Source organism: Lepisma saccharinum, chromosome 13 (genome assembly GCF_977018435.1).
Source record: "Lepisma saccharinum chromosome 13, izLepSacc3.1, whole genome shotgun sequence".
NCBI classification, from domain to species: Eukaryota; Metazoa; Arthropoda; class Insecta; order Zygentoma; family Lepismatidae; genus Lepisma; species Lepisma saccharinum.
In genome coordinates, this window is record NC_139241.1 from 7957634 (window position 1) to 7982147 (window position 24514).

The 24514-nt window shown below is 36.0% G+C and overlaps 1 protein-coding gene across 2 annotated transcripts in view; it reads right to left on the reverse strand.

Annotated features, from left to right (window-relative positions):
• The window catches only part of LOC145996867 (uncharacterized), a 135030-nt gene that overhangs the window by 91058 nt on the left and 19458 nt on the right, over positions 1-24514 (reverse strand). Inside the window, exon 4 of one of the 2 annotated variants that reach the window (XM_083133413.1) lies at positions 21322-21472. In XM_083133413.1, the coding sequence (XP_082989539.1) occupies positions 21322-21472 (151 nt within the window). Of the gene's footprint in view, positions 1-21321; positions 21491-24514 lie in introns of both variants that reach the window. The other variant, XM_083133412.1, reaches the window with a different exon arrangement.

Genomic DNA, 24514 nt, shown 5'->3' on the forward strand with positions numbered 1-24514 from the left:
TGATAAACATTATTCGGACTCTGCACCAGGAAAATCAACCGTTGAGAAGTGGTTTGCTAAATTTAAACGAGGCGAAATGAGCATCGAAGACGATGCACGCAGTGGATGCCCCAAAGAGGCTGTTACCGACGAAAACATCAAAAAAGTCCATAAAATAATTTTAAATGATCGTAAAGTGAAGTTGATTGAGATAGCTGAGACTTTAAAAATATCAAAGGAACGTGTTGGACATATTGTGCATGAATATTTGAACATGCGAAAGCTGTGTGCAAAATGGGTGCCACGCGTGCTCACAATCGATCAAAAGCAACAACGTCTTGATGATTCAGAGCAATGTTTAGCGATATTCAACCGTAATAAAATTGCTTCCCCATCCACCATATTCTCCAGATCTGGCCCCCAGCGACTTTTTCCTGTTTGCAGACCTTAAAAGAATGCTCGCTGGAAAGAAATTTAGCACTGATGAAGAGGTAATCGCCGAAACTGAGGCCTATTTTGAGGCTAAAGAGAAATCGTACTATAAAAATGGCATCAAAAAATTGTATGACCGCTATAATCGTTGTATCGCCCTCGAAGGCAACTATATTGAATAATAAAATCGAATTTTGTCAAAAAAATATTTTTTACTATGTTAGCCTACGAACTTTTCAGCCAAACTGTTATGATTCAATTGTATGTTTACTATCATACAAACATCATATTTCATGTAAAATATTTTTTTGGTGGTGCTACATGCGATTGGTTTGAAGGTTGTTAAAGGAATTTGTTGTAGTTACCATGCTTTACATGCAACGATATTATCAAAATGAGAGATCAGATATTGCTATATTCAAGCTAACTTGTGTGCCAGTTCAATAATATTATTTTGACACACCTTTAATAGCAACAATAACAACTCGCAACACAAAAATAAAAGTCTTTAATAATAATAATTTTATTCAATAAACCTGAGCTATTTGTTGTAACAAGTTTTTGCTTTCCTATGTCTATGACTGAAATGAACACCATTCGAAATAGACTGGGACAATTTTCGAAAATTCTGACTGTAGGAAGCATTTTTGAGGAAAAGCGGGAAAACGACATTTTCTGAATGTATTTCATGTGCTGACTACGAATATTTTGTTTGCCACTCCCGATTTTGGTGTTTTATGCTTCAAATCGCTAAAAAACAAAATGGCGGCCATACGAAATGAGTTCCTATTAACTTTGGAAGGAGCAGAAAGAAAATAGTGATCTTGGTGTCAAACATTATGTTTTTGGGTATGCTGAATCCAAATATTATGTTTCCTAATCTGAAATTTTGAGCTATGTGCTCCCAATCGCTAAAAAACAAAATGGCGCACATACGAAATGAGTTCCTATTAACTTTTGAAGGAGCAGAAAGAAAATAGTGATCTTGGTGTGAAACATTATGTTTTTGGGTATGCTGAATCCAAATATTATGTTTTCTAATCTGAAATTTTAAGCTGTTTGTTCCAAATCGCTAAAAAACAAAAGTGCGGCTACGTGCATCCATGCTATGTTTCGTATCCATACTTTTGAATTAGTAATAAAAAGTGTAACAGTAGGTTTTTAATACAGAAAAAAAAGTATAGAACATTGCTAAAGTAAAGATGCAAAATAATAATATTGTTCAAAGTATATGACCATATTGAAATATTAACAGTATCAGTGTATGATAAATCCGCACGTTATCTTTTTCAACCTTATTTTGCCTACAACAATAGTATAACATTTTTTTTAGTCAGGGATATTCATGCACTCCTTAGTGCCAGTATCTGCACATTTGCAAGCTGCAGTACATACAAGCTGGCCTTTCCTGCAGGAACATGTAGGGGATATACAACCACCCAAACATCCACAGGTGACAATGTCGTAGCAGGGTTGTGGAATTGGTGGCAGCGATTGAAGTTTTGGAACGACCTGTCCATCAACCATTTTCCATCCCAAGATAGTAGATGGTGGTAACACAGTTTTTGGTATGACCGACTGCCTCCACACCATGGTTTCATAGTGGGTCCGTTGTAGATGTAACCGTAGAGAATCGGTAGTGGGGGGGCAGTGCTTGTGGTGTTTTTCCTTTGCTGAACAGCTTTACTCTGGCTTCATCACAGCTGCTTGCCTCCGGTACACCATACAACTTGCATACGAATTTCTCTGCCTTGTGTGCTGTTTCTTGTTTCAATTCGTCAACACCAAGATTTAATAGATCATTATTATTAGTGTTAAATATTTTCCATGCTGTCTTCTTACTGATCCCAGCAATGTAGGATACTGTGTCGCATCCTGTAATGGCGTGGAATGGGATGAGAGTTTCGAAGACAGGATCCGTAAATGAAAACTTCTGCCTGACTTCATGTACTGATTTTTTTTTTTTATGTTCCTGCTCGCAACCACAATTTCGTACATCTAAGCTTGTGAAATAACGCTACCAATTGCACTAATACATCTGCATCACGTGCTGAGACAACAATGTTATCAGCACCAGAATGAATACAGTGAAGGACAATGCGCGTGTCCGCCTCTTCGTGGTTTACCTGCAATCCTTCAATAGACAAATCACGATTGTTTGTCCATATGTCATCCTCCTTGTGAAATCCACCGGAAACCACAAATATTTTGTCTTCAGCAGGATTGTTGATCAAATGATTCGAGAGGAAACAGGCCAAATCCTTTTTATTCTCCGAGTTAGCAAGAAAGTCACTGAATTTGTTGTGGACTGGCACGGATCCATTTTCTATTACTCTCCTTACTAAATGAGCATATTTCAAGCGCCTATCCCTTGTTCCAGCCTTGATTGAAGTTGCGTTATACCGATCAAAGGTGACATCAATCCTCTTAAAGCTTCTTCCCATAGAAAGAACAAGTTTAAGAAATACATCTGCCAGTTGACCAAAGTTTAAAAACTCCTGCAGGCTTTCCAAGTGCAACAACTAATGCTTGACCATCTATTTTAAGGCATGACGCAGACGGAATTGATATATCAGATGGACAAATTACATCCTTGGTCATCACATCAGCTAGAATGGCTTTGCTTCCTGTTCTCAGACTTCCGTTTGTGTTGACAAGGGAGATTGGAATTGGCATTAGTTCATGACACAAAATGCGATTTAGATCCACATTACGACCTGCCTCATAGGCAGTTGCGAGGCGCTGGAGAATATTCCTGTCAGTTTTCTAAATGGTTTTCTTGCCACTTACTACCTTGAATATATGAAGTAGCTAAATCCTTTGTTTGTGGCAATGTTCTGGAGGAAGTGATAAGAAACGTCTTAAGATGATGGCTCACAGGTGCAGGTCTTTTCAAATTTATAAGTGGATCCATGGTTCTATGTTTCTATCATTCTCAAATAAAGTTTTTTTTTAATAAAAAAAAAGTTTAGTCATTTTTGTGGTTCTTTTATTTAGAAAAGGGGAAAAAACTACAACACAAAAATGTCAGATTACAAAACATAATATTTGGATTCAGCATACCCAAAAACATAATGTTTGACACCAAGATCCCTATTTTCTTTCTGCTCCTTCAAAAGTTATTTGGAACTCATTTCATATGGCCGATATTTTGTTTTTTAGCGATTTGGAGCACATATCTTAAAATTTCAGATTAGAAAACATAATATTTGGATTCAGCATACCCAAAAACATAATGTTTGACACCAAGATCACTATTTTCTTTCTGCTCCTTCAAAAGTTATTTGGATCTCATTCCGTACGGCCGTCATTTTGTTTTTTAGCGATTGGGAGCACATAGCTCAAAATTTCAGATTAGAAAACATAATATTTGTATTCAGCATGCCCAAAAACATAATGTTTGACACCAAGACCACTATTTTCTTTCTGCTCCTTCAAAAGTTATTTGGAACTCATTTCGTATCTGCGCCATTTTGTTTTTTAGCGATTTGGAGCACATAGCTTAAAATTTCAGATTAGAGAACATAATATTTGGATTCAGCATACCCAAAAACATAATGTTTGACACCAAGATTACTATTTTGTTTCTGCTCCTTCAAAAATTATTTGAAGCTCATTTCGTATGGCCGCCATTTTGTTTTTTAGCGATTTGAAGCACATGGCATCAAAATCGAGAGTGGCAAACAAAATATTCAAAATCAGCACATCAATTACATTCAGAAAATGTTGTTTGTCCGCTTTTCCTCAAAAATGCTTCCCACACTTTTTACAGCCACATTTCTGAGAATTTGCACCAGGCTAAAAAGTAGATTTCATCGTTTTATTACGTTAGTATTTAAAAAAATAAGTTCTGCATGCTTGTGATTAAAAATAACGTCCTTATATCTATATGGAGATAAATATTCGTAAAAAATGTTTATATATGAGCGGTTTTTCAGCTTCACATATCTACTTCACACACACAGAGGCTCTATATATGACGACAGCATGACAAGCACAATGTGATTCACAAGCCTCTTTTCATATAAAGCTGTGTTACGTAGACTATCCAAATTACATACAATGGAAATATTAGATTCTTGTGATTCAATAAGCAATTCATACAAAAAAATAGGGATGGCCTCTTTTTTTCGAAAAATTGAAAATCTAAAAATCATTTTTTTCTAAAATAAAAAGTGGAAGTACGAAAATGTTTTTGAAAAACAAAAGCGAAAAACGAAAAACTATTTTTTTTCGAAAAGCAAAAAATGATTTTTTGACAAACTATTCTTTTTCGAAAAACTAAAAACTATTTTTATTCCAAAACGATTTTTTTCGAAAAAAGGTTTTTTGGAAAAAACGAAAAACTATTTTTTTCAGAAAAGAATTTTTTTTCGAAAAACGGAAAACTATTTTTTCAAAAAACGATTTTTTTTCGAAAAATATTTTTTTTGAAAAACTAAAAACGATTTTTTTTGATAAAGGATTTTTTCTTCAAAAAACTAGTTTTTTTAGACAATTTTTTTTTTTTCAAAAAGGCCATCCCTAGTTTAAGGGGGATCTAAAGCCATGCTAAAGAATAGACCCAAATTCCCAGACACAACCGCACCACTAATATAGATTTTTTAAGGAAGAAATTTTCAGATGTAAAACATAGTTTTATTCACTACATCCTGGAATACCTATAATTTTGTTAGGATTAAAGATATTTATGTAAATAACAGAAAATTTAACGTCTCCGTCATGTTCAAACTGCTGCATACAGATGGCATTGAAGTGGTATTTCTTACCAAGACAGGTGCATTTTTGTCTTTCATGACTAGTAAGCAAGATTTCGTTGTAAAACAACGAATCCAGACTGTAGTCGCAAGTACCTGAAATACTGCTGTTGCCAAAATTTTTTGTTTCGAATCAAAAATAATAATTGTTTGTAATTGTAAAATTAGAATAGGATGTTAAATTTTAGGTTATACATGACCCAGATATTTATCGTGTCAGGAATCTTACTAGAGCATGAAATATGCCTCTAATATGGATTATAAGGATTACATATGTTATTATTAAATCAGTATTGCACAGAATGATCCATCACCATTCCACTCGTTCTATTCACATGTACATCGAATCGTTTACAATTTCAAATCAGGCAGTTTTTCACAATTTCATTTTGCCCTTGTACGTACGTATATGGCTGAACAAGTCGTTCTGGCCTGTTTTCAACATTGTACCTTTCTAGTTAGAAACTAGGACTCAATTTATGCAACTTGCAAATATTCATGTTCATGTTAGTCTAAGTAAGATTGGATTCCAATAGATTTGGTATTAGATTTCTGAATGTTATACAATTTACAGACACCCTTCTGTAATCTTCTTTCACAGAAGCACGTCAGAAACCGGTTGTGGAAAGTGTATACCACTCTCTTTTCTTGGCCTTTAAAACTTTAGGACAGCTCGTAGTAAAAGTGTATCTTAACTTCATGCTTTAAGGTTTGTTCTTAAACTGTAAAAGTACAACAGCTAAGAAACTAAAGTTTCACCGTCTTTCAAACTATAGTTTGCATTCTTATGGAAAATTTAAAAATTAATATATATTAGTTAAGATTATTAGTTTGTTATTAATGTTTGTTCCTGTTAGGCACAAATTAATGTTTAACAAACATTATAAAGTTGGATCTGAGACACTGAAGTGAACTATCGTGAAGCAAACCAGTAACACTTTAATTAGAAGACGATATCGTCAACCATTGTAGTACCATTTCACAACAATACTTCACACTGAATATATATTGTACGCGAAGGATGAGCAGACTAACACAATTTTAAAATTAAATTGCAAGTCTCAGCGCTCAACTGGTTTTCATAATGTTATTATACTTACATTGCAAGAATTAAACAACACAACTCAACTTCCAAAATATTATTTCACTTTATAACATTTGATATAAACTCATTTTTAATTTCTGACACAAGACATTTTTAAGTCAATCTTCTTACATATAACAAAAACGAATCGAAATCAACAACTTGAAACAAATATCGATATTGATACAGCGTTCTTAATCTCAATAGTTCCCTGTTAATTTTATAAACTTGTATGCAATATAAATGAAGTAAATATTAGTTATTTGTGAATGTAGAAGACAGTCACGATTTAGATCCATTATTTTCACATCCGTTTACAGAAGATACGTAAGTTTTGAATTTCATTATAAATACTTAACTTATATAAGATTGTAACAATATAATGTAAATATTTTTAAAAATGTATTATAAGTTCAGTCTCATACACGATGTTAACATTATTTCTATTCCACTTTTTCAGATAAGCATTTGAAAGTCTAATCGATGAGTCTTCTAACAATAGTAAGGAATGTCCTTGAACTTTTGTAGAAGAGGACAACAGAATTGGTTGACAATGGCAACTGACCATCATCGCAGCTTGTGGATAAGATGCTATGGACTACAAATCATCAATGAGGATTGTGTGTACTTTTCAAAGCAGAGTAATATATGCTCTTTGGAGTGCAAAGGCCTACATTGTTGTTCGTTTCCCCATACAACTTGGTGCAATGGTGATGATTTACTAGACATCAAAGAGTCCATAATCTGCTCAAGAAATGATTATATAAGACATATCAATATCAGGCTGCAAGTAGACAGAACTTGTGAATTATATTCCAGAGCAACTAAGAAAAGAAACAGTGTGTGTGGTGTGATTTGTTTGTCTTGTGTACTAATGAACGGCACATAATCATTGAGATATCTGCTAGTTGCAATTTTAAAGGATATTTTTTCCCCACCAAAATTAGGACATTCAGTTCGTTCTGAACTGGATGAGTCCCGCACAGCAAGAAGCATACCTCTCAGAGAACCAGATAATGATTTACAGGTTACGAGGGGAAAAAGAACCAAGATATATTGAAATAAAATATTAACATGAATTTTGATGATACAAGAATCAAATTTTAGTAGTCTCGGTAAGCAGTGTTAAGTGGTTAGTAACTCACTTACAGTTGCTACTTGAGAAAGTAATTCAGTTATATCTACTGTTACTTCAAAAGGTATCAAACTATGCTATTTTACAGTTACTTTCTTTCAGAAATGCTGTAGCTTATAAAATATGTTTCATAACTTTTCACCAATGACCACTACAAAATTAGCCTAAAGTCTCAAAAAGTTATAATTTAGTTAATATATTAGTAATAAAGTTTAAACTAAATCCCTGTTACTTAAAAATGAAGATCAGAATATTATTTTTGTTTGGAAAAATATATTTTTTTAGGAATGCTGATCAACAAAAAGCTGTGCATGCCCAAGATATGTAATACCTCATGTCGTAGGTGTAATAATATAAATAAGGTTGTTGGTTTTTGGTGATAGAAATATAACATTAAACTGTGAGTATAATTACCAATTAGCCTTTCTGTGCATAAAGTGGACTTAAAAGTTTAAAAATATATTATTATTATTATTATTACAATTTTAATAATCATCCCTCTTTCAGTCCGGCATTTACTTGACAATATTGTGAATTTGCAGCAAAAAGGAAAGAAAAGGAATTTTAAAACTAACAATTAATTCAGTTACTAGGTATTTGGAGGATTAACAAAGTTGCAGTTACTAATACCAAAAAGTAACTAGTTACAACTAGTGTTATTTCAAAATCTTGTCACTTGCTATGTAATTCATTCGTTACTTCCAAGGACTTGATATCAGCCAAGACCGATAAAAGGATTTTTTCTCAGGGAGGCCGTAGTGCTGAGTGGGAAGACCGTGGGGGTGATGATATCCCCAATTAAGAAAATACTCATACATCTTTTCCCTACTAGGACAATTTTCACGGATTCCCACCACACAGTGCACGTTCTCCATGTTGTTCACCGGCCCCATGGGCAGAGTGGTTAGCATATTGCATTACGATGCCTTGTGTCCCGGGTTTGAAGCCCGGCATGAGCATGAATGTTTGTGTGTCCATTCATCAATTTCATCACACAATTGTACAGGATTCGAACACGGGGCCTTTGGTGTCACAGCGCAATGTGCTAACCACTCGGCCACAGGGTCCGAAAATGTTCACTATTCGAATTTCATTAAGTTTTTCAAGATATCTCAGGGGAGCAAATGCTACCTGCCCCCCATTTCTACGGATGCCCTTGAAAATTAACATTAAGAGTGAATTTTAATCATTTTTTTAATAACAAGTAACATTTGCAGAAAATCTCTTGTCTGAAACTTTATTTTTTAATTTACCAACTCTCAAAGGATATATTATGAAACTTAGACGAATACATTACATGGTCTCTAAAATATTCGACTACCCTTTGCATTTTTCTATTTTGGATAGGTATCATCTAAACCTAAAATGTCTACCAAAGAAAATTTTGAAGTATCTAATACTAACGATCACCATCACACGCAAGCAAAGAAATTTCTAGAACAAACACGTTTTACTGACTTCTATTGTGAACCTAGGACATTTGTTTTCATATTTTTTTTTTTCAAAATTTGTTGTATTCCTGTAAAATATTTTAAGAATGAAACAAAACTCTGGAAAGAGTTAGGCCACAGAACTCAATCTTTAGTCACTTAGGGGAGACCGGGGTAATTAGAACATGGGGTTATTGGAACATGTTAATGTAGAATAATTTAGAACGAAAAGACTGGTGTAATAACATTTCATACCTATGTACCTCCACTGAACCTACATGCAGAAAATTTGTTATTGGAATAACTACACAAAAGTAAGTTTCATTTGACTTTTATTATACACCTGGAAAAAATGATGTGATGCATGCTTGGTGTTTCTCTGCTTCTGCATATACTGGATGTGAATGAAAGAACCATTGCAAAATTTTCTTCGCCCCTATAATAAAACATAAGGGCACACATCTTTTCATGTGAGTTTGGTTGTCTATGGGCAATTTGCCTGGTTCTTATAAGAAAAGTTCTTATTACCCCAATAATTTCTGCAAAGGGGTTATTAGAACATTGCGTAATTTGCTTGATTTCGCTTGGGTATACTAGATTGTACATGTAACTATTAGAAGTTTTTTCTTTACTACATTGTAGAATGGCCTGTAACCTTTCAAATAAATCCTAGAACACTGATTTTCATTCACACATGTTTGCTTCACAGCTGGGAAATTGAACTTTATGAAAAAAGACGTTATCTTGGGATTTTATTTAAACAAGCATTGATAACTATAGAAGAAGTAGAGCTATTGTGTTCAAATTTGCAGGGTAAATGGGACATTTATATATGATGTTCTTATTACCCCAACAGCAATCTAAAGCTATTCAGTTGAAATTTCTAACTTATGTTCCATTAACCCCAAATGGGGTAATTGGAACAATTTTATGGTGTCATGACAATTTTTTTTTTTGGACGAGTATTTGCAATGCAGGTATGGTCATTATTTTTTTCAAAAATATACAAAAGATGTCCTTTTAAATGGTAGAAATTTTTAAAAAATCCATCAGTAACTTTCTGAGTAATTTACAGTGGAACTTCTACAGGCTGTTTCCTGTTCTAATTACCCCGGTCTCCCCTATAAGACAAAAGACTGGAGAATGGCTATAGAGAAACTATCAGAAATATTAACATACTGAAGACGGAACTTCCTCCCAAATTCAAGAAAATATGGTAAAGTCTTTTGATAAAAGCGAGAACTGTCGTCAAGTAGTGTTGTACAAAATGGGATATCGTTATCTATAAGTACAGCTTGTTTCAAAAAGAATATACATATTTCGCATGCATATATTTATTAAACTTTAAGACATACGAAGATGAAACTTGACACACATACTTACGAACCTCTCAAGTTCAGATTACAGATGTTCAATATGTCCTCCAGCAGTGACACGAACAATATCACATCGATACTCAAATTCCTCCCATACTCGGGCAAGCATGTCCTTAGTCACTGATGTTACGGCAGTACGGATCCGGTTCTTCAACTCTTCCAGGTTCTCTGGGAGTGGTGGTACATAAACATTGTCTTTAATGAAACCCCACAGGAAGAAGTCACAGGGTGTCAAATTCGGTGACCATGGAGCCCAGCTGATACATGCTAAGTCGCCAGCTCCTTGACGATCAATCCAACGGTTCGGTAGAGTTTCATTCAGATAATCACGCACTTGGCGACTCCAGTGAGGGGGTGCCCCGTCTTGTTGAAAAATGAAGTTGTCTTCGAGAGATACTGCTGACTGTTAACCGTGTTTCCATCAAAGAAGAATGGGCCGTAAACAGATGATCGGGATATCGCGCAAAACACATTCACTTTGGGCAAATCTCGTACATGTTCAATGAATGCATGTGGGTTCTGTAGGCCCCAAATGCGAACATTATGTTTGTTTACCTGACCTCTGACATGAAACGCAGCTTCATCACTAAACATGATGCGTTGTGCGAAAGTGTTGTCATTGTCAATAGCATCAAGAATCTCGTTACAAAATGCCACACGTTTGCGTTTGTCATCGGGATGCAGAGCTTGTAACAGCTGTACCTTGTACGGCTTCATAACCAGCCGACGTCTCAAAACACGCCAAATTGTTGTTGTAGGAAGTTGTAACTCCCGACTGGCACGACGAGTTGATTTTGAAGGGCTACGTTGGAAAGCAGTTTGAATTCGTGCAACATTTTCTTCAGGAACACGAGGGCGGCCAGGACTCTTTCCTTTACATACACATTCTGTATCTACAAACTGTCGATACCATATGCGAATGTTCCACCCATTCGGAGGATCAATTTGGTACCTCAACCTGAAACGTCTTTGCACTGTAATCACGGAATTGCACTTCGCAAACTCGAGAACACAAAATGATTTCTGCTGCGGAGTAGCCATTTCAAACAACTGACGGTTACCAAGCAAAACAGAACACAACTGACATCTAGCGGCTATTATATAAACTAGACTATGTATTCGTTTCTCTAATAGCCGAGCCAGGGTGCAGCGATCGATAGTTTGGACAAAATAATACTTTGTAATACGTATATTCTTTTTGAAACACGCTGTATATTCAATTATTTCCAACACAGCAGTTGCTTCAAATGTAATTGTATTATTCATTCTTCCTTGCTTTGTTTGGTGTATCAATTAACCAAAAGTTTGTTTTTATTTTTTGTTAATATTTTGGACCTTAACTGCTATCCATTACTGACACACTTGTTCTTTTTCTGATGAAAGTATCTAACTGATCTCATAAAATTATTAATGTTGCTATACACATACGAAAATTTTCTAAATTCCACTAATCAACATGACATCATCTTGCATCAGTAAATATCCCCCCCAATCGACCAACCTGTATATACTTATCTTGATTATGCTCGTAGATCTGGCAACATGGCACTAGGTTGCCATGACAATGGTGCTGCCATCTGTTATCCAAAAATTACCGCAAAATCTGCTTTAGTTCGGCCTATCTTCAAGATAACAATTACCAGCCACCGTGGTGGAGTGGTTAGGAAATCGCGCTACGACCACAGGGGTCCCAGGTTCGAATCCCAGCCTAGGCATGAATGTTTTTGAGTGCTTATTCATCAATTTCATCTTATCATCACTCATCTCCCTCTTCACAAATAAGCTAAAAGTGACAATAAAAGCAAATTAAAATAAAGCAAATCAATGAAGACACAATTATGACCTTGTAACTTTCTGTTGTATCATTCTTTAATTTGACATGTTTGTAAAGAATAAATTCAAATGTACACAGGACTTAAGTTTTGAATAGTTTTGACTGATATTTAGCTCTTATGGATTAAAATTGTTATAATTTCGAACCAAGAAGAAGACATATTTGCAATATCAACAATAAAGTAATTTCCTTTCATCAAAGTCACACATATCATAAATACGAAAGTTAATTAAATTACAAATACGTTATTAGGTCCACCATAAAAATTTTATAACTTTCAAAATGTGCATTACAGATTTATGAAAGAAATATTTTATTAAAAAACTAAACTGTTATGACAGTCTAGGGTCATAATTCCCTTGTTGTTAAAACGTAAGTCAGCTACAGTAAAATTCTGATGGTTGGAGTACTGATCTAACCTATCGAGATTGCTCGTCCATGGTGTGAACGCACACAAAACTCTGAGAAATTCACGGGAGAGGGCAGCTGCTTACGGGAATAACTTGATCTGGAAACTAGGGTTACAAATTTAACAGCTAGGGGTCGTTCTTTGTATTAATCTAAAGAAGGGAGGAAATTTTTACTTGAATTAGTAGTAAATATTACTAAACTTTTTGTAGAACTTTCAGTTTATTCATTGGGAACTTAACAGCTATCAAACATTTATTTTCAAAATTACGTGAATACTTTTAATCTAATTATCACTCGATGAAGGACATTTTGACTAATCTTAAGGGAACGGTAGTGTTTGGAAACCCGGAGGCGGAAGGGATGGAAAAAAGACATAAAAATATCTATGTCTCGAGGGAATATTCAAATGTTAAAATTCTAAAGGTGGGGTGTAAGTTATTATTAATTTTACCTTAATACGCCGCGGTGGCTCAGTCGGTAACGCATCTGACTAGCATGCTAAAGGTCCCGGGTTCGATCCCCGGCCGGTTCAAATCCGCGAACTTTTCTAACAATGGAAGCGGCCCCAGTGCCCACCCAGCGTCGAATAACATGGGTACCTGGGGGAAACCCTGGGGGATAAAGGCGGTCAGGGGCATGATGCTGATCACATCACCCCCACTCACGACCGGATCAAGAAGTGTGGGCGTTACCCCCACACCCCCTATACACCTTCATGGCGTTGTGCTAAGCACAGGGGAGCACTTTTACTTTTACCTTAATACACGCACCTGTAGGAGTTAGAAACAAGTGGATGTTAAGTGATTTGCATGTGAAAGTGTGATGGAATTTGCATATGAAGTGTTCGGAGACTGTGTGTGGCAGAGAAGAAACAATGAACGAACCCAGAGGATGGAGGGAAAAGCTGGTGGTTGCCCGAGAAAACGGCACGATAGAATTGACGAGTTTTGCACGGTTATGGACGAAAAACCAGAACGAAAGTGAATTCGTGACCAACCAAATGGGGATGCAGATGGATTTTGGTTATAATTAGCAGTGAGTAACAGCTGCGTGGACTGTGAGATGCAAAAGATGAGAACTCGCCCGTGAGGTAAGGCCTATCAAGTGCAGAGACGGTCGAGACAAAGAAATCAGCGTCAGGTAAACCTACCTTCATGACAATCGCAATGAGAGAAAATAAAGTAAACGTCGCATACAATTTTTAGTTATTGTGCTTAACTTTCATAAGTGTCATTCACACTACTGGATAGCAATATTCGGCTTAAATCCAGGAATGCATGTGGCTCAGCGGAAGCCGCCATATTCAAAAGAGAAAAGGTACTTTTCGTCAACGGAATTTTCTCTAGGAAAATTGAATCTAAACCATGCATAAAATGTTCCGCAGCTGGTAACTGAAGAAACGTGGCAAGAACAGTATTAATTTTGATCGTACGATATCGTGACGTCACATATACATTTCTTCACGTTGCTAATTGGTATTAGCGCTATTGGGTTGTGGTAACGACCAGTGCACGGACAGATCAGATATGAAAAGCTACTAGAAAGTACAATTGATAATATTTGGATGTATTGAAACCTGCTTTGACATAATATGAGGTTAATTTTGTAATATTTAGTTCGTACTATTTAGATATACTAGGTGCACCAGCTGGTTTGTCAGTAGGACATGAAAATTTATTTTGACGTTTAACTTCATTCTAGTTTTTGAAAAAGAGGTACCCCAGGTATTCTATCATATTGATATCTGATCAAGTACATTAAAGTTAACGTCATTGTTTGTAAATCAAAAATTAATAAACATAAATTGTTTATTTTGTACTAAAAGAATATCACTCAAACTAATTACAACATCTGATGTAAATTTGGATTCATCACTAAATTGAATAAATAACTGAATGTACGAGTGAGTTATAATTCACCAAGGTGCTCATGCTTGATGTCTAGTTCTCCATTTGTGAATATTTACGAACGAACCATAAAATTTCTTTCAGGTGAGAGAAATGTCTGAGTGCTTGTCTGATATTAGTGACATTTTTCAAGCATGATACTGTACTAGTTTAAATTCATAAATCATAAGAGTGAAAGTGAATTGACATAATCACCTCTTACTGCGAACTGATCTTTCAGACTTATCAGGCATGATGCAGGGAAAGAGCAAGAACACTAATTAAGGGATTTTCAGTAACTGCTTTGTGCATCTGCTTAATACAGGGCAGTTCTCAACAGATTCACAAAATTTTTGAATTTCTCTTATTTCATCTTAAATCATGTGAACTTAAAACATAGTTATACTATTTCTTACTAGCAGGGATTAACTTGTTGAGACCAATTAATCGTCGCCGGCACGACCGTATGGTTATTCTATGACAGGGGACTGATCGCGAGAAAGTTAGGTTGTTGGAATCTTGAATGTGATAGTGGGAGTGGCAATTTAGGAGAGATAAGTAACCTCACAGAATAGTTAGGCTTGGGCAACCTCGCTAGAGCGGACCGTTAAACTCTGCCAAATAATTTATATGATTCAGATCAAATTACATATTCCATAAGTGTAATACATTTTTGACATTGCTTGTAAGGCATGGATCTTAACCTCTTAACTGGGTAATTTCCTCGTCGAAAGCCCAATCTGCCCTGGGAATTTTTGTTGATAAATTGATGAATTTCGTAAACCAATATTTTAGATAATATTTCTGTGCTCCATGGCACACCATTTAGGTATTGTTTATTATTTTATTGGTCCTTGTTGTACCTTTTACAATATGCGAGATTTACAACTACAATGATTACAATTACAATGTTTCAATTGCAATGGTTACAAAAGGAATGTTTATTTTTAGTTCGGTTTAAAATCATCTATGTTTTTACAATGTCGAGATTTCAAATGAAATGTTCACAAATATATTGTTTACAATTATAAAGTTACAATGTTTACAACTACAATGTTTACAATTACAATGCTTTCAAATACAATAGTTACACCTAAAATAGTTCATAGTTTTAAACTTTTGTCAGTGAGATATGCACGAAAACATGGCACAACGCACAGAGCTTTTTCACAGTCAGGGCACCAATACGATGTTTACTTACTTTTTCCATTGCTCCAACATACAACACATCTTCTTGTAGGGTACTTTTTAGAAATTGCAGACAGGGTGTCTGGAAAACATCGTCACATGAGTCGACTTGGTGCTGGACTTCTAAACGGACTGCCCCTGCTGGCAGACTTCTGTACCCCACCAGATGAGGATAAGTTTTCAGCTAATGTCATGAGAAAATCAAGCCTACACAATTGTCCACCATTTTTCTTGAATAATATATATAATATAAAGGCATTCAGGCACACAAAATCAAGTAAATAGCGGAACATCTTCTAATAATATTTCTTCAAACGCTCTCTAGCCATTGTGTAGATGCCAATTTGACCATCATTTTTATCTACGCCTCCCATGTTTTTGTTATAATCAAGTACAACAGATGGTTTCTGTACAATTCCTTTTCTTGATGTTACATTTTCCATGCTGTCATCACGAAATGTGCTGACCAGTGTAACATCCCGCTTGTCTTTCCATTTCATGATCATCTGTTTACCTCGAAATGCTGCCTCTGTGTCTCCTTTTTTCAATCTGGCACTCCTCACTGACAGAGGGAACTCCTTTCTGTTGGTTCTCATTGTCCCAACAACATCAGTGTTTCGAGCACATAATGTGTCAATTAGTTTGGGACTGGTGTACCAGTTGTCCAGGTACAGGCAATATCCCTTGTCAAGCAAGTTATTGGCAAGTTCCAACACAATTCGTGAAGAAGTTTGTTCACCAGGATGTCTTTGTCCATAATCAGTGTCCTTTCCAGTGTACACTACGAAATTCCACACATATCCTGAGTTGCTTTCACAGAGCTTGTACACTTTCATTCCAAAGCGACTTCTTTTTGAAGGGATGTATTGCTTCCATCCCAGTCGCCCTTTCCAGAGAAGAAGCGATTCATCGACACATATGTTTTGTTCAGGAGTGTATACAGATGAAAATTTTGTCTTTACATGGTCAAGAATAGGATGAATCTTGTACAGCTTTTTGTTGTGCATAAGGGGATCAAATTTAGAATTATCAGCAAAATGGAGGAACTTCAGAAGCAAATGAAATCTCTTTTCACTCATAATTTCTAGAAAATATGGTGTAATAATAGAAACACGTTTACAAAAATACATGCCATTCTCTGGTTTGTGAACAATTCCTTGCAATAGCAACAAACCAATCAGAGTTCTTATTTCGTCTTTATTTGTATCAACCCAGTCTCTTGCTCGAGACTGAGCTTTCAAGTTGGGATGCGCCAACAAAAACTGACTCGCATACGTATTTGTTTGCTCGGCAATCAACTGACACATATCACTGCCTATAAATGTGTCAAAGTACTCTACAACGTCTTTTTCATCATCAAATTGAGCATGCAAAACACTTACTGCAACAAATGGAAACTTTGGTCTAACTCCTCCGTTACTTACAAAACTCTTTGATGCAGGTTCCAATTCTTCCTCTTCTTCATTGTCTGTCCCACTTTCAGGATACGCCTCACTGCTGGAATAATCGTTATCTGAACTGCACCAGCCATCATTACTAGATTCACCCGAAAACTCTTCCGATTCGTCGTCACAATCCAATATATCTCGGATTTCCTCAGCAGGAAAAACACGCCGTCACTTCCGATTTGCCTGAGCCATCATTGCATATGCGATAGAACTGAACGTCGGGCTGTGTTCGTTGCTTCCAGCTAACTCTAACGGTTACAACAGTCTGGAAGTCAGAGCCATCTGGTGAAACAAAGAAGAAAGTAATTTTACGAAGTATCTCGTCATACACAACAGATATCAGCAGTAAGAACATGAGAACGTAGTATCCCGTCATGCCCATTATAAATCAGTAGAGCCAGAACGGAGTATTACGTCATACCCAGTTAAGAGGTTAAAGCAGCCTTAAATGCACATACATAATTAAAAATCAAATGAATTTCTGTGACTACAGTTACTTATATCATGTAGAAGAAAAGTATGTGCTTCTCTACTTGATCGCAGTTCACATCCAGGTATGAGAGTAAAATTTAATTCTAAACTGCTATCATGAGCACTGCTGCATGCAGACAATGGTATCTACAGTAGATACCATGTTCTACATGAAATAGAATTACTTGGCCATGCACAGTTTTAGTCGCATTTTTGATTGGCAACCTCTTCATTCTCCTCATTCTTTTTCGGTGGTACATATTCCGGGTCTTTATGGGAATCATATACACTTTCTAACTCGTTGTCATCTTTGCTGTGGCCTCAATGCTCGCCAACTTTCTGAGACACATTGTAATTCAGTAACAGCCGTTTCGCCGCCATCTTTGCTACTTACCACACTTTACATGAAACAACTGGTAGCTACCATGACTTCCAACACGTCTAGCTCTGTCATCTGTTGACGAAACGAAACACTTCGAGTACGATTCGACTCCATTTACGATGGACTACATGATGCACATTGTATCTCCAAAATGACCAAAATGTCACTTACCATGTTTTACACCCGAGCTCTTCAAACTATTTATTTAAATTGCGATATAAATCAACCTGATTTAAATCAATCCATCTTGTATGAACACCTAGCTTATCTTGTGGAGAGTTGTAAGCTTTCCGCCTGTACACTGCTACTCAAAGATGATAAAGAGCACAATGGTGGGGGGAGCCGTGTTACTCGAGAGTTAAAAAATACTACGGGGGAAGGTGTCCTGCTTTTCACAGAACCACAACTTGTATCTTCTGCCATGATTACAGCGCCACACGGAGAGTTATTTGCAAGAAGTTTCTCACTGTGCGAACGTTACGAAGTCTACTGTATCGCTAACTCCCCCCTTTCGGACCCTTTCACAATCCTACAGTAATGCTGCTCACTTTGCATATGTGTCGAGAGTGCTGTTCAACAAGTGCGGCTCAGGCTTACCAGACCTGCACTAGCACACCAATCCAATATGTGGAATGACCGCCATTTTATGGAGAACATAAAAGAATAATGTATGAATTTGAATTTGAATTTAAAATTTTGGGTGCGTCAGCACTAACGCTATTTTGCACCCGTCACATTATACGGGGTCCAGCCCCTTACCATTACACATAACAACTCTAACGTTGTATAACTAAAATCATAAAATATTCTGACTTTCGTTAAAAGCTGAGGCTGTAAACGGGCACTCAGCACACGTAAGGACAAAAGAACAGGACAACACAAACAAAATTATACTGGCCATGGGGCCAGTCGCCAGAGCCTCGTTAGTCTGCAGTCCAGGGTGTACTGATGTGGAAGTGAGGTTGACATTTGGGTGTACTATGTGGAAGGTCACCCCTTACACCCCGAATAATGTATGAGACAATGACTTTAATAGATTTTGTAAATAGAAATTGTGACTATATTTTCAGAAATAAATTAAACAAATGCATGTTTTACTTTTTCAAACCATAAAAGTAAGTCCTGCACCATGACCATTTGAAGGGCAGAAAAAGAGCTTTCATTGCCACAATTGACAGGGATATGCTTCGAAGGGTACGGACAGAGTTGGAATTTCGATTAGGTGTTGTACGCACCACCAAAGGTGCACGTGTTGAAGTGAATACACTATAAAATTTCATGCATTGGTGAATCAAATGGGACATGATGTATTTCTTTATGTCAGTTATAAATTGTGCTGTATAACATCAAAGTTGTAAAATACCAAGCACGTATTTATTTCGGGGGGGGCATACAAGTGTCTCAGAAATAATAATCAATATAAACATTTAAATTAAAATATATTTTAATTATATTAAATTAAAATAATAATAATAAATATTAAATTAATTGTTATTATTACATTAACCCCTTCCCTGAGTAATTTTGTGACAAAATGCTTTCCTGCTCTGTGTATTTTTTTTCTTCTGAGTTTGCATAGTAATATTTTTAAGTAGCTACTGCTTCAGCATAATTCATCCGAGTATAATGGTTCATACGTCTTTCTCTTTAGAATAAAACAAGCTTTCAAATGGTACCACGCACATGTGTACATCAAGTATGAGGAAAGGGAAATCAGGCATAATTCTGGAAATTTCCCTCCGAAAAATCCCATTTGGTAAGTTTGGGGCCATCTGGACCGGCCCTGGATATAGGTACCCGATTATAATCTACCTTGAAAAATACTATGGTCTATAGTAATGTGTTCACCAAGTTTCATTGCAATATCTTAAATAGGTATGAGGGGAAAAATATTTTGCAATCCTGTTTGACAAATACCAGGTGGTTATAATTAAAGTGACGGTGTTCAGAGTGGTTCAGCACGGGCTGTAATGAGAGTAGCAGTCTGAATCTTCGTAGATATGCTAATGAAGCAATGCGCTCGCGAATTATGCAAAAAAATAATTAGTTCCAATTCTCGCCACCAGGGTACAAAATGGCGCTGTAAGCAGTCAAAACTTGGTATCGTTACAGGAAAAACACTATAAATCGCAGAAAACAATACTCTTTTTAATAAAATATCGCTACAATTTCACTATTCGAATTACATGAACATTACTAAAGGAAAAAGCAACAAGCGTCACCAACAACAACCAGGGAGCTCACACAATGGTTAGGCAATGTCACCAACTTTGACGTCAGAGTTACGGAAAATTTCACGTTTTGACTGCTTACAGCACCATTTTTTTACCCTGGTGGCGAGAATTGGAACTAATTATTTTTGCATAATTCGCGAGCGCATTGCTTCATTAGCATATCTACTAAGTTTCAGACTGCTACTCTCATTACAGCCCGTGCTGTACCACTCTGAACACCGTCACTTTAATTATAACCACCTGGTACTATTAGATACCAGTGGCGGCGATTGGGTTTCAAAACCAGGTGGGGGGGGGGGCAAAGACTATATTTTCCTTTGTAGAAAAAAAATAGCATAGTGTGGGGGCAACTGCCCCCCTAATCGTCACCACTGTTAGATACTATTAGAAACTCTAACTTAGGAAAATCAATCTGAACTAGATCACTTTTCTTGGCACTTGGGATGTTTCGCCTTTGCCATTTTACACACCAAAACCAACAGTTCAAATAACGCAACACGAAAAAAGTGTACATAAAGCAACTTACTAAACGCGCCACACAAACAAACTCACATTTGCACTTTGTCAGCATAACACAAAAACAGTTTACTTTCCTCTCAACTACTTCTTCTTCTTCTTTGTCGTTACTGAAAATCGTGACTAAATAAAAGGTCGTTGTTTCTTCAATAGCAAAACATATGTTTCACCAACAAAAAAACGTATTATCCCATTCAACACAGGTTACTTCAGTCAGAGATGTTCGCGGGCGTAATATTACGCCCAACACAGAATAAGCTATAGTGACCAAGGGCATAATACAGGGAAAGGGTTAATAGGCAAAAACGGTGTAAGAATAGGGATATAAAAGCATGTATTCATTATCTAGCGTGTAGTTAAGATTGATAACATTTGTTTTAAAGCAACTGCTCTGGCAAGGAAATCAGTGCCAAATGGATAAAGAATTGAATATTTATTAAATAACATGAAGGAATATTAGATCCGTTGACCGTTTGACGAAAATTAAAGTGTCAGATTAATATCTTTGGTACTATCATTCAAAGTTCAGCGGAAGTAGACAACCCTCGATTATACAGCAACTGCTAAAACAAGCATATTTTCAATGTTTAATGTTACTACTTGGTAAGTCTTTCAGGGGGGGGGTATGGACTCCCCATAAATACGTCCCTGTAAAGTACCTTTAGGGTTATGCATTCAGTTAAGGATTCCTAATAAAAATCTGGCAGTGACTGTAAAGACCTGACATGATGCAGCAGCATTTCTACCTGAATACATACCTGTAAATGTGTCCAAGGCATAACTTCACTTCAGGATTATATGTCCCTTGAGGACTTGGATCATCGTCCCAGTTTTCTTCTGGTTCGGGCAATTCGATACTTGTAGAGTCCACCATAGGCTTAAGCACAGGTTTGTTGGCTTCTGCAGTTGCTACAAAACAATACATGACTTGGAGATAATATTTTACACCAATAAAATGCACAAGGTAAAGAAGAAATTAGTTTTCAAATAATATACGAGGGTGTCATTAAAAAATATGAATGTTATTCTAAACTTCATGGAGATTTATGCACAACAAAAACTTGAATTTCGACTCAAAATGATTTCATAGTAACACACCATAAAGGTGTCATGACAATCGAGCAGTATGTGCCTGTGCAGTAGCTCATACAACACTGTACAACACTCCATTGTTGACTTGCACCATAGAAGATCAACAAAGTGTTTTTTTTTTTGTTTTTTTCATGGTCATACGGAGTAAAACCTGAAATCTACAGCAGAACGAAGCTACAATACAGTGACAATTGGTTTAAGTCAGGATAGGATGTATGAATGGGTGGAAAGAATTAAAGGGGTTCTAAAGAATAGGCCTAAATTTCTTTGGATAACTGTAGAACTAATATAGATTCAGTAAGGAAGAAATTTTCCGATATAAAAGGTTGTTTTATTTACTACAACCTGGAATCCTTATAATTTTGTTTTACGAATAAAGGTATTTAAGTAAATAACAGAAAATATAAGGTCTCTGTCATGTTCAAACTGATGCATACAGATGGTGCTGAAGTGGTAGTTTTGTCAATACCAGTGCATTTTTTTTGTTTTATGACTAGCAAGGAAGATTTCGTTATGAAACAAGAACTTCAGGCTGTAGCCGCAAGCATCTGAAATACTATGTGAAAAAATGAAAACATTTCGTACCTTCAGAAATTGGTGATTACATTAATGATTTTTGAAGTGGCATTTCGTTGCAATGTACTCCGTGGTGTAGATTTTAGCAAACCCTGTTGCCGTGATTTCGCTCCATTTGTTCTTGATCAGTGAGAGTGTTTGATTGGGTAGGAACATGTAAGCACTTGAACAAGAAATATTTGCCCACCATGCAAACCGTCTCAGATTCAAATCTCCACTACAACACTTTATCTTAAACGATAAAATGTAAACTAATGGAAGTCTGTGAAACATTAATTGCAAATTTGATGACAAATGATTTTATTTTTTTTATTCAAATTGCAAATAATTTTGGAACTGCTGAATAGCAAATTACTTTAATAAAGTTGAAGCCATGAAATGAAATGAGACTTAAATAAAATAAATGCTAAGTGTAGTCTATTATTTGAATCTAGTGTATTGTATGGAATTGGTATCACTAGATTATTTACTTATACTAAGCCATAGCTGTGCTATTAAATCTTGCCTCTAAATCTATACACAGATGCAAAACTTAATGTTGGAAATGTTAGCAACCTTGTGGGAAGCTCTTATTTCATAAAGTGTCTCTTGCAGTTTGCCCTTTATATTCTTTCTATTAAAATGATAAATGATTTATGTTGTTTTACACCTTGAAAAATTGTGTAATTTTAGGTGTTGTGTACATGCCTAGTGAGAGAAGAAGATATAAACTTTGCATAACTACATTTATCAGTCCCTAACTATGCACAATCATTCCTTAAAAATGAAAGAACATCATCACCCCCTCCACCTCTTTAATATTTTTTTTCTACAGAAGTCAAAGTGGGAAATAAAATACTGTTGAAATATGCATTTATAGTCAAGTCGGTATGATAAGTTGCCAACATGTTAAAGGGTCGCGGCTTTGTTTCTCATCAAAAGTAGATTTTTTTTTTTCAGTGCAGTGCCAAATAGTCTGCCTAGAATGAAATTAATTACACATTTCGAAGCGACTGCTTTTTCTAATAAAAATGTAATCGTTTTGAGAGTAACTACTCGATATTAAATCTCTTACAAAATGTGGAAAGGCATGAGGACGAGCCTAGACATAGAGAATTGATACAAGCATATTGTTGTGTATGGAACTGTCACTATGTGAAATGTGAAAATCCTTAACAACCACATCATTATAATTTTGTTTTAAAATCTGTGGCTATGTATAACAATAGCGAAACAAATGTTCTTTCGACCACCTTTAGCACATTGTTTTTTGGCCAATCACTATCATCCCAATTTACATTTGAATGGCTTATTGCAGAAAGGGACCTGAGTCACTTTTGCACAATTCTGAGAAAAAAACAAGAAAAATCGTATAATATTGATAGTGTAAGAAAGAAATGTGCCGTTGTTGGCTCACATTTTCAGCATAACGAATAGTTAATTTTGCAACCCTCAATGCGCCCCCCTGCAGTATGCTGCTAGCGACAGTGGAGATGAAAAGGTTGTAACTCCGATACCTCAAAAATGTGACTCAGGTCCCTTTCTGCAATAAGCCATTCATATGTTGTATGCATATGTTGTGTAAAAGTAAACGTCTGTTTCATTCTTATTCTAGGATTCCAGAATAATATATCTTTAGATACAGATTAAATTAAACATATTAATAGGTGACAATGCCAACTTGTGTAAACAAACTCAAAATCACCTTTAGTTTAAAATGTAGAGGAATGTAATTTACAGACACTCTGAAAGTAGGTATGGTCTAACAGCTCTATGTTTGGTCCCCAAGTGTAAAATGATTTTGTGAAGAAAAAAATGTAAGACCTTTTTATAAATTAGCAGGTCAAATCATGGATTTAAAATGCATGTCGTATGCACTTCCCACATTCCATGTATTCGAGAATGTGCATACTTACACAAGGTTAAAAAAAAAGTTACACTGTCAAAATGCAGATTTGAAAACGCACGTTGGAGTTTCATTGGTAACTACAAAATAAAAGAAAAACTTCTTTGAGCAGGCTCGAACACGCATCCTTCAGAACGTGAAGCCATAACACTGACCACTCACTTACAGCTCCTGCTGGTAGCTATGTGAGCATATAATGTAAGTTGTTTCGATTGTTTCATCACGGGCGATGTGTATCTCTTCTCGCTCATTTTCTTTCAGATGTATTTTTTTTTCCTTCTTTTCCAGACGGCTATAATTATTAACCTCCTGCCACCCATGTAAATCTTTCAATACATTATTGAGACACAACTCCAAGAAAGAGAATATCTTACTTTCAAAAAACCTGACGTGGTACT